Source organism: Solanum stenotomum, chromosome 7, assembly GCF_019186545.1.
Source record: "Solanum stenotomum isolate F172 chromosome 7, ASM1918654v1, whole genome shotgun sequence".
Classification (NCBI taxonomy): domain Eukaryota; kingdom Viridiplantae; phylum Streptophyta; class Magnoliopsida; order Solanales; family Solanaceae; genus Solanum; species Solanum stenotomum.
Genome location: NC_064288.1, coordinates 53969432 through 53981808, shown reverse-complemented (window position 1 = coordinate 53981808; position 12377 = coordinate 53969432). Strand labels below are relative to the sequence as shown.

General features: G+C 30.9%; 1 protein-coding gene and 1 non-coding gene across 2 annotated transcripts; both read right to left on the bottom strand.

Moving 5' to 3' along the window:
- Positions 1–2050: 2050 nt before the first annotated feature.
- On the bottom strand, positions 2051–5683 carry LOC125870495 (gamma-tubulin complex component 3). Its single transcript, XM_049550936.1, has 2 exons — positions 3109–5683; positions 2051–3014 (listed from the first exon to the last, which is right to left on the bottom strand). Exons 1-2 carry the CDS (start codon positions 5595–5597, stop codon positions 2705–2707), a joined length of 2799 nt encoding a protein of 932 aa, XP_049406893.1. The 5' UTR covers positions 5598–5683; the 3' UTR covers positions 2051–2704.
- Positions 5684–11644: 5961 nt separating this feature from the next.
- On the bottom strand, positions 11645–11725 carry TRNAL-AAG (transfer RNA leucine (anticodon AAG)). The gene has a single exon. It is a non-coding gene; the product is annotated as a tRNA-Leu (tRNA).
- Positions 11726–12377: the final 652 nt, after the last annotated feature.

Here is a 12377-nt window from a genome sequence, read left to right as displayed (position 1 = left end):
AGATTTGAAATGTCAAACTTATCGAGGACATGATGACCTTAGATAGAAGGATATGGACGTTGAGGATTATGGTAGAAGGTTAATAGATAATCTCGCTATCTAGTTTTCCTTATTAGAATTATTATTGTGTTCCGTCTATTTCTTCTTCTTCAATTTTATTATTATCTGTTATTTCTTGTTCAAGCTATCGTATTATTTGTTTATGCTACTAGTATTTCCTATTGTATTCTCTTTTCCTTCTTGTTTTCTTATGCTTTACTTAAGGCTAGATTACTTTTTTATTCTAAAAAAAACTAGAGAACTGCATACACACCACTCTCTCCAGATTATGCAATTTAATACATGTCCAATAATTTTTCATATTACTATATATTTTTTAGATAATAATTTTATGTTAAAATATTTTAGAATATATAAACCCTAAAGTATCTTTATAAGTTTGTGTTATTTGACTCACCTACTATTGAATAATTAATATCTCCCACCAATTGTTTTATTCATATTCAAGTTCTACTCTAGTAAATAAAGCTCAACTTGGCTATCTCATAAGTGGTTGTTGACTATTATTTTTTAATTAATGCATGTTAACAAATTATGCCAGTTGCCCAAAAGTTGTATTAATTGTTATGATATTTGAGTTGAAGTTGGTATTTAATTCTAACTTTTTAGGGTCAACATTAAATATTTTTGGATTTCCAATAAAAATGCTTAATTATGCTTATTAAAAATTCTTTATTGATTAATGGACATGTATGCTACTATAAATAAGACACAAAATTGTGTCTTCTTTTTAGCAAACTAAAAAAAAACATATAAAACGTAACACACTTTTCATTGTCTAGTTACTTGTAGGTTTGAAGTACTGTTTGTTTCTGAAAATTATAGCAATATGGAAGAGGAGCCTTTAACGTGATTGGTGAAGTTATTTTCATATGATTCGAAAATATAGTCTTTAATACAAGCTCTTTATAGTACTATCCTTTAACGGACTTAAGTTATGAAAAATAAGCCTTTAGCATAAATGTAGAGTGAAATTGTGTACTATAGACCATAATAATACTATCCTTTTTCGAACTCCTCACGTAATGACAGTATAATAAACAGTTAGTTATTGTTTGTTTGAATGTTTTTTTTTTCTGGACAGGTAAACCTTGATGATAAAAATTAAAAACAATGAGTAGAAGAAAATAAAAAAGAATTTGTTGAGAGTGAGATATGATCCAACTCCTCACGTAATGAAAGTATAATAAACAGTTAGTTATTGTCTGTTTGAATGATTTGTTTTTTTTTCTGGACAGATAAACTTTGATGTTAAAAATTAAAAACTATGAGTAGAAGAAAATATTTTTCTGGACAGGTACATTTGATGTTAAAAATTAAAAACAATGAGTAGAAGAAAATTTTAAAAAAATTGTTGAGAGTGGGATTTGATCCAACGCCCTTTCGGACCAAAATCTTATTCTAGCGCCTTAGACCAACTCGGCCATCTCAACATGTTAATTTTAAAAAACTAAACAATATATATAATTTAAACAAAATGTCATACACTCTATGGAAATACCCCCAATTTACATTTTGTTCTTATTTCAAAAGTTTTACAAATATAACCCTCGAAAGATTCCCTTTGAGTTTTGTTCATCCTTATCGATAAAACATTATACTATCGTCTAATATTTGCAATAACATACAAACTTTAGAACATGATTTAACATTTTATCATAAGATTTCAAATTTGTTCAAAAGGATCTAGACTACAAAAATTCATAAGTTGCAAGAAAAAAATAAGATCATTTACTAAATAATTATCCTAAAAATTGACTAAATCATCCATTCTCTCTGTTAGAAGTTAACAAACTATTTTGGTTTTAACAGGCTTACATAGTTATATATACAACAACAATAACATACCCAGTATAATCTCACAATTAGAGTTTGGAGAAGATAGTGTGTATACAGACCTTACCCCCTACCTTGTGAGGTAGAGGTTGTTTCCGATATACCCTCGGCTCTTAGAAAAATGAAAATAACAAGAATTTAAGTGCCTATACACTGGTACATAAAAGAGATAAAACTCAAAATTGTCCATTTCAACAAAAGCAATGGCAAATGAAGCAACACTTTATCTTCTAATCACTAAGACAGTACAAACAATTGAAAAGGAAATCAAAATTTTACCAATTGAAGAACAACACTATATTACAGATATACAAGCTTCGAGCCGCTTGCTATAGCAGCCAAAAAAGAACAACAAACAAAAACAAATAATTAGAACCCCAAACAGAACTACAATGTAACATCATGATGGTTAGTAACATCAATATACCCGTCGCCTTAATTAAGAAAGCACCAACCAGTACCCATCTTGGAGGCTGAAAGTGCTCTTCTGAAGAGGAAGAAACGTATCAGTGAATGATGTAAACTGGTATTGGAGAGAACTTGATGTAGAAAAACTCTCAAGGGAAGTCCACATTACACCTAAACCTAAACAATAACTAGCAAACTGGTAGACCTGCATTAGGGTGGCCAAGAAGCTGTCTTTCATCGTGTCATGGTAGAGATTTGACAAATGAAAACATGCTGAACACTTTCAGAAGCCAGTGAAACATCTGCGATAGATGCAGATTCCCATAGTTTTCTTCCCTATAACTGGATGCAGGTGACGAAAGAGCACTGCAAATCAGTTAAGTGTAAAATAGACACGACTCTAGAAAAGTTTCCCTCTTGTAATTGGCTGTATCTGACTATAGAACTCAGTGAAGTTGAGCCTAAACATAAGAAACTTCAAATCAATGTGCTGCTGCACGGGCAACTGAGAAATGAACCCCTCAAAGATGGTTGTATAATCCTTTCCAATCACGTCCATATCATTTCCCATATTTTTGAGGAACTCTCCAGCGCGTTGAGTTAAAGCTTTTCTGCCTTCACCAAGCCATGAACCTGGTTCTGAAGTTTTATCATTTGATTTTCCCCGTGATTTGACTTTATCACGAGAGTTAGTTGATGTTTCTGAAGTCCTGTAATTTATGAGGAGATACAAACTGTTAGAAACATTGAATACTAGAAAAAAAATCCAAATTTCATTTAGAGATGGAGAGAAAAGATTGATACCTTGATTGCAGCTCATTAATGCCTTCATATAGTCGATCTGCCAGGCTTCGGAAGCGCAATATCAGGTCAAATAAAACGAAGAGTGTCTTATTAAGCTCCTGAGAACGTTCTCCCAGCAAAGACTTCTCTAAAATTGAAAACAAATACTTTTCATGTGCTGCAAGAAGATCATCAAGGTCTTTTGATAATTCCATTTCTTTCACAAGATTAGACCATGAGACCTCCAAGACTTCAAACATGATGTAGTACTGCAAATTAGAAACAAAGTGATTCATTTCATCCCAAAGAACTTGACACTTTCTTGATGTCAAAATCAACTGCAACTTAACAGCCTGTGGCAACTTGGAGAAGAAGTGGGAAGTGATACAATTTGGTTTCATTGTCTTCCAAGTACCGGTTAGCGCGTGTTCTACCCTTCTGAGCTTCCATAAAAAATTGAAGACTCTTATATATCTAGTCATTACAGACTCTGTAAAAATTGTATTCAAAGGAACACCTGCATCATATTCCAGAGAAAAGACATCCCACCCTCTATCTCCAGTTTTATGTGGCATCATCTTAACCCTTAATCTAGCGCGTATATCGCAACCATCATACTGTGCATTAGATGATGTGATAGCACTCTCCAACAAGGTTGCCAGCTTAAATGAGCTAATAGTATTAGCCGGTTCAGATAGCTCAGGACCAACAATATCCATTAGATATTGTACGAAATCACCTTGACCAAGAAGCAAATAGCGCTTAATGGCAAGACAATGTTCCTTGAACTTGTACCTTTTGTGCATAAGTTCAAGTAAATGCTTATGGATTCTTTTTGCTGCTTCTGTAACCAAAGATTCAAGTGCATCAGTTTCGCCATACCCAAGACTTCCTCTCGTGGTTGTAGTTCCAACAGCTGTTGCTGCTTCTGTTGCAGCATCAGCCCAACCACGATCATCACAACAAACTCTGAGAAAGTTGATAGATTTACCGGTCCTTAAAATCTGTTTGGCAAGAGACTGAGAAATAAAAGCAGGAAGCATGGCAGCATGAAGTCGGTAACCTTCTCTCCAAAGGGACTCGTCTTTTACAGGTTGACTCACAATGAAAAACTCAGCAAATATATCTTCAAGTTCTCCTTCAAGCACCCATCTCCTCACCATCTCAAAAAGAGGGGAACACACCCGACGCAACAACCTTTTCATGAAATCATTAACAAGCGGATCACCATGCTGGGCATGCATGTGAATTGCACCAGCCATTGCCCCACCCTTTAAGCTTTTACAGTTATCAACTAAAACAGCCATCAATCTCATCTTCACAATTGGCTCAGCAAACCAAACTGACAGTCTTCTTAGAGACATATAACTCCCTGAACATGCACTCTCGGAACCCAACGGTATTGGATTCATTGCCTGCCCTTCGAGCACCGCTAACAATTTATAGTACTCTGAAAGCTCATCTTGCAATGCAGCACAAAACGCTTGTCCAACTGTGCCTACATGTTGAGCAGGGAACTGATTCATACTATCTGAGATGTACCCTTTGACTTTCCTAAACAACCAGCCGAGCTCACAAAGCTTCCTAACAACACTTCTCGTAGCCCTTGGAACTTTCATCCAATCAGGCAACACATAGCCATCCTCATTTTTATCATACTTTACATACTTCCCATCGATCCCTTGACAAGCATACAGCACATCCCTCACCAAAACATCCTCAGATACCTCATTTTCTTCCTTCGACAAGTTCACAAACTCCTTATACGCCATATCACGTAAGTTCTCTGGATCCTTGGAAACCATCAAAACCCCTCCACTCCATCCCTTCCCTACTTCACCTTTACCCCTCAAAACTCTCGAATTATCACCTACACAATTCAAACTCTGAAAATCATCACTCAAACTACCATCACTATAGCCCTTCTCCAATTTACCCACCAAACCCCTAGAATCCTTACTATTATCCGTGTAACCCTGCACATTATTCAAAACCTTAGAACAATCATTTCTGAGCCCGAAATTACGATTCGATTCACTTCCAACCAATTCCGGTAAACCACCCGACAATGCAGAGCTTAGAAATCCATTAGGTGCTACAGAAGTAGACTGATGTTTTTGAATTTTCCGATCTTCGGAGACAGTTTTAAGCAAATAAAGAACAGCCCATTTGTTTCTTACACTACCCTGTCCTGTTTTCAACGAGAATTTGGTATATACATCAGCAAAAGTTAAGGCATCAGACGATTTACCTTGAGTAGCTAACCGTCGCTTAATGGATTCCACCATTGCGGACTCATCCGCAGCAATTGAAGGTGTCATTCGACTGGAGAGTATGCGAATGGCGTATCTCAGAGCTTGGTGATACTGTTGATCGGAAGGTATGATAGGGTTAGGGTTTAAGGTAATGGACTGGTGGGAGTTGGCGGTGGAGGACGGCGGAGAAGTGGAAAGTAAACGGTGTACTAGCTCTTTGACTAGATCTAGTGCTCTTCGGTCGCCGTCGTCCATGGTGGATCTGCGGTGGCCGGCGGCGGAAATGGTGAAGTGAAGTGAGAGAAGTTGGTGAATATGCCTAAAGGAACTGTTTTTGTTTTTTTTTTAAAAAAATAATTTTAATTTTAATTTTGATTTTAATATGGGCGCGGAAATGAGATTTCGTTTTATATTTATTTATATTATAAATCAATTGAAATATTTGTTGGAAACTTTAAAACTTAAAAGGTTAAAAAATCATAATTATGGAAGTATGACAATTTAATGTATTATAAATTGAAATTCTTAGTTTTCCTCTTAGCAAACTTTTGAATTGTAATGCTCTATTGCTAAATTTGATATATTTGCCCTTGAATATACAAAATTCGTTAGTCTCTTTATCTTTTTGTATAATTTTGCTTTCCTTTTCTAGAGTGAATGCTTTCAGTTTCTTCTTCTTTTTTCTTAGTCTTTTTCATATTTATATAAATACTAGCTACAGTAGCCTGTGCTAGCACGGGTCCAACTATATTTTTATTTTTTATTTCAATTTATGTGACATTAATAAAATTTTAACGGTCAAACAATTTTTTTGTATGTTCTTTAAATTTTAAGTTGTTGATTATTGTGGTTAATAATACTTTATATGTAATTTTCAATATTCTCTTTGTCCGAAATTATGTGCCATTGATAGAATTTCGAAAGTCAAGCAAATTTTGTATATGTCTTTTATATTTTGAAGTTATTTAATTATTATGAGTTATAGTACATTTTACATATATGTTACTTTTTCTATCCCAAACTATGTGACATTAGTAGAATTTTGAGAGTTGATCAATTTTTTTGTATGTCCTTTAAATTTTGAAGTTGCTAATTATTGTGTGATTTGTAGTATGTTTCATGTTATTTCAAATAATATATGTTATTTCCTCTATCATAATTTATATGGCACTAATAGATTTTGAGCTTCAACCAAATTTTATAGATGTCTTTATGATATTTTAGGGTTTAATTACCTCTTTTTTATTTTTAATCCATTAATATATTTTCTTCACAATTATCAGTAGAGCTACCTTTCAGTGTTGATGGTTTAGCAACATACCCTTAAAAGAATAGAACAACGAAAGCTTTCTCTTATAGCTTATTGTGTGTATTATTAAGTAAAAAGTATTCTAATTAATTCTACTAAAAATTCACTAATTGAATGCTGAGAGAAATTAATTAATGTGAGAAAAGTATTGAAAGAAAGACTTAATCCTACTCCAGCCATCCAATAATTATTGTCTATTATACTATTTTGGAATGTCTTACAATACTTGTCCACTTTATGAAATCAATGAATAGTTTACCGCTTATCATTAATTATAGTCATTTTTCAATTATATTTTTTAATACATTATATTTATTATATTTAAAGAATGATATAGTAATATTACTCTTTTATTTATAATTTCTTAAAAAATGTATAAAGTCAATACTGGAGAAATATTATTGGAGAGAGAATAGTTGATATCAATCACTAAAGCAATACAACTAAGTAGTAATAAGTGGGACCCATGTTTTTAGAAAGTTGTGCGAATTATTTATAGTTTTAAGGGGACAAATTAGTCCAATAGATAAAAAAATTGAAATGCAGTTGCACTACTCCTTTAACTAACCAATTGAATTACATTTTTCATGTGAAATTACAAAAGTAACATCTAAGGATTTTTTTGTCAATTCCCATAAACGGGAAGCTCGTCACATTCACTCTTATTAGTAGTAGTAATATAATAATTTTCAAAGTTAAATTAGATTGTATTAATTTGATATTTTAAACAAAAAATTTAAATATGCAAAATCTATACAAAAAGTACTATAAATTGTAATTTTTTGCATATGAATATGATGAAAAAACACATTGTAAAATATTAGTTAAAATTCTTATAGTTTGACTCTAAAAAGGAAATCATAATTAAAAGTGTATAGAGAGAGTAATAAATAGGTAATTAAATTTCAAGAAATTTAAAATAAAAGGTTGAAAAAAAGAATAAGATAGACAACATATATTGAAAATTGAAAACATATAAATAATAAATGGGCCCAAATGAGGTCTAACTTTTCGGCTAATAAAGTAGTAGGTAATTAATGTTGTTAATTGTCCAATAATATAAATTTTAAAGGTACAATCATAAAAGAAGAATGTACAACACTATCTAAGCACATATCATCCAACACTTGTCATGTGCTAAGTAGTAGATATTCCCACTTATTATATATAGTAAAAAAAATATAAAAATAAATAAATATATATATATAAAATTCTTATAGTTTGACTCTAAAAAGGAAATCATAACAATTAAAAGTGTATAGAGAGAGTAATAAATAGGTAATTAAATTTCAAGAAATTTAAAATAAAAGGTTGAAAAAAAGAATTATATAGACAACATATATTGAAAATTGAAAACATATAAATAATAAATGAGCCCAAATGAGGTCTAACTTTTCGGCTAATAAAGTAGTAGGTAATTAATGGTGTTAAATTGTCCTATAATATAAATTTTAAAGGTACAACCATAAAAGAAGAATGTACAACACTATGTAAGCAAATATCATCCAACACTTGTCATGTGCTAAGTAGTAGATATTTCCATTTATTATATATAGTAATAAGGTGGATTGATACTTGATAGGTTAGTCTTAATGGGCCATAGATTTCGGATGTTATCTCCTTTGATGACATATTATTAACGTGATCATATTTTATATATTACTGAGTCATCTTTACCTTGCTATGAATAAGTTTTTTTTCTCACTCAGATGTAAAATTTAAATGTAATTTGATCTTTCCTATAAGTTGTTGCTTGTTACATCCAATATAGACTTTTTCACTTTGATCTAGCAAAATATATCATGATCTAATCAAAGATATTTTATCATAATAAGGATGGACATAATAGAAACTATCTAGAATTTAATTAAACTTGATCCATAATGATGGTAGAGTCAACACTAAATAGAACAAAGTCTTGGACTGACTAAGTTAATTCAAAAATAATTATTAGCTTTTGATTTCATATTTGAAGTTGAATAAAGTTTGGATATATTCCAACTTCAGAATCTATCTTTGAAATTAGATACTTCTTTTAATCAATGAAGATGGTAATTAAAATCACAATTACTTTTAGATTATAGTATGCACTCGAATTGAAAATCAAATTTCCTTTTAGATTACGTACAAATAATTCAGAAACACATTAAATATGAATTATACAAGTATTTGTGTGAAGTTGCAATAAAGAAGAAAAAGAAGTGAAGAAGTAGCAACAACAAATGCTTATATGAAGTTTGCCAACTTATAAATAATTATAAAAAATAAACTATATTTTAGATAATGTCTTCACAAGTGATTACTTGCTATTGTTCCTACGTTTTACTCTCATTACTCAATTGTTAATTTGAGGTTTAAAGCATATCCTCTACAATATTTGGTTAATTTAAAATGACCCCCCCCCCCCACACACACACACACACATCCCCCAAATAGATTACCTATATACACATCTTTATTTTCCATAATTTCCATCATTCCCTACCATTTCAAATATTTCCAAAATCCCTTATTTTTTTCAACTCTCAAGTCAAACGGATACATAAGTATTTCAGCCTTAACACATGATTTCCTTCCCTTTTTCACTTCTTTAATCTTTCCCTAATTTCACTCTACAATCTTCAGTTACAATTTTCATATCAATTTGATTTTCAAAAGGATTCTCTACAATCTTATCAGTTACAATTTTCATATCAATTTGATTTTCAAAAGGATTCTCTACAATCTTATTAGTTACAATTTTCATATCAATTTGAATTTTTTTTCCTGATTTTTTCTTGTTCATCTTTTTCTAATATATATGTGTTCAAATTTTTAATGTATCTAGTTGTTTTTGTTTCTTAAATTAATGTATAATGTCTTCGTTTCAACATTATGATACATTCCAATTTCATTATGTACAATGTATCGTGTTCAAATTACTAAATTATCTTACGGTTATAGTTTGGGATACATTAACAAGATTTTTAATGTATCTAGTTAATTTTGTTTCTTAAATTAATGTGTAATGCATTTGTTTCAACACTGTGATATATTACAATTTTATCATACATAGTGTATCGTGTTCAAATATTAATTTTGATACTTGATATAAAACTTCTACTAAATGTATCATGTATCTAGGTATTGCTATGTATCGGATACACAACATTCTATTCTTGCATGAACAAATACACATTTTTTTAGACATGATACATAAAGTCGAATTTACACTAATTGTATCTGATACGTAGCAACTACCAGATACATAAATAGTAATGTATTGATAAATCTATCCATCTTGGAAATAAAATTCAAAAAACAATTACACAAAATTATAAAAGGTATGAATGATCCATCAAAGGTATGGATCTCTTTAGATTTTATGTTTGTTGTATGAATCCATAACGGATACATTGAAAATCCAAACTCTTGATTCTTCACCTCAACGATGTATCAGATCTCCAATTTTTTCCTCAACTCATCGATTTTTAATTCAGCTGCAATGGTTGATTTGAGATTCACAAATCAATATTTTGACCAACAACCATTTCATCACTTTTGTATCATTCATACCTCACCTCACTTTATCAGATTCCGGAAGGATTTGCTTCAGATTTCGGAAGGAAATCCTCACTTTCTTTGATTCCGGAAGGATTTCCTTCTACTATATATCAGATTTTCAAGTTTTCATCATCTCATCGATCTACTGCAATGGTGGATTTGATATTCATAAAAGAAATTATTTGTCCAATAATTATTCATTATGTATTTTATCAAATTTACGGTAAATTTGAATCTAATTTGAATGATTATTCGATGAACATGAGACGATGAATAGAGAGAAAAAATGAATTTTGAATTTGTTGATTCTGGAAGGATTTGCTTCTAATTGAATTGTTTGAAGCTAGGAGGATTTGGAAGAGAATTAACAGAAGAAAAATTGAATTTTGAATTAATTGAAGCGGTTACCATTTGAGAAAGATTGACAACAAATTGATTAGCGTGATTTGGGGAACTCACATTCAAAATTAATTACATTTCCTTTAAAAGTGTAACTAAATTTGTTTTAATGTATTGGAATTAATGTATCCGACTTGTTTGCTATGTATCCGGATAACACTGGTTTTGAGGGATTTTTGTAAATTGGAAAAGAGTAGGGATACAATGTAATTTAGGTCTTTACACTATGGGATTTATGTAAGTTATACAATAAAAAATGAGGAATTTTCACAAATAACCATTATAATAAACTTAATTATGCTTCATAGCTATAGTTTACTTATTTACAGGTTGTAGCTATAGTTTAAGTTGTCTCGTTTATATAATTTGCGCGTGAGTTTGTATAATTAAGTTATTTTTGTATTAACTCGAAATAACAAATTTATACAAACACAAATATTTACGGGTTGTAGCTATAGTTTAAACTGTTTCATTTGTATAATTCACGGGTTTGATTCGCTTGTACGTTTGTATAATTGAGTTATTTTTGTATAAACTCGAAATAACGAATTTATACAAACAAGAACATCTAAAATTTAAACAGTTATACAAATTATATTATACAAAATTACATTATACAAAAGTTATACAAATTATATTATACAAATTTCGAACTATACAAACGTGCGAATTATACAAACTCGAAACCCCTGCCCACGTAATTATCACTAAATGTTAGTCTCGAGTGATAATTAACTAAAACTATAGCTATGATGACTAATTAACTAGTATATATTTGCTTTAACCATGTAATTTCCCCATGAAAAAGGAACAAATATCAAAAGACTACTACATATACATCTTAGGTGATGTTATTATAAACTTCTTTCAATTTACAAAAAGTTCAAATATTCTCTAAACATTTCATGGCTTAATAGTTGATATTGAGAGCAAGTTGGCCAATGGGCCTCCACTCAAGTAGTAATGGGCTACATAACGGAATTCTTTTGGGCCCAAAGTTAAACCCATCCAGTTGCAGATTGGGCTGGGCTTTTTCTATAAGAAAAAATAATGTTGAGAGTGGGATTTGAACCCACGCCCTTTCGGACCAGAACCTTAATCTGGCGCCTTAGACCAACTCGGCCATCTCAACATGTTATTAATTATTGCTAATAAATCTTATATGTACCTCTTTGATGTGAAAATTATTTTTTTCGCGATTTCCATCCTGTGTCCAATATCCTCCTTGATTTCCATTAAAATTTAGATTCACGCCGAAAAGTCGGTATTGGAGGGTAAAACATTCACATTCAAGACATTTGATTACTGATAGAAAAATTCTTACCATTTCACCATAGTCTTTATTGGTGATAATTCTTTATCTTTTAATCAAGAAAGAGACTCGAATTATTACGATTCATTCAGATTATAGGCACAATGTCTCGGAAAAAATTAATAATTAATTACAAATTATTTAATGATAAATTTGTAGTTAAATATTATTTTTTAGGTGAGGTATAACAAGTCAAAAGAAATTATTTAAATTTCACCATCAATCATGAAGAGATGCAATAAAAGGAGAAACAACTATTTTAAGCTTATCCAAGACCATAAAAGATTATGAAGAACAATGACATTTCATCTAAGTGGGTAGGAGAATTATTATTTTTCTTTCTTCTTTGTGGTGTGAACTTCTCCAATTTGGGTAATACCAATTCGGAGAGCATTAAATATTCCACGTTCACATAAAATTTGAGAAGAATTGTATTTGTATCTTAAGGAAACATAATTGATAGCTTATCCTG

What these genes read in the sequence shown, in the direction of transcription:
- LOC125870495 (XM_049550936.1), bottom strand. Translation starts at nt 5,597, where the DNA reads ATGGACGACGGCGACCGAAGAGCACTAGATCTAGTCAAAGAGCTAGTA. An exon ending in ATTAATGAGCTGCAATCAAG is followed by an intron (nt 3,015 to 3,108) that starts GTATCAATCTTT and finishes CATAAATTACAG; the next exon opens with GACTTCAGAAACATCAACTA.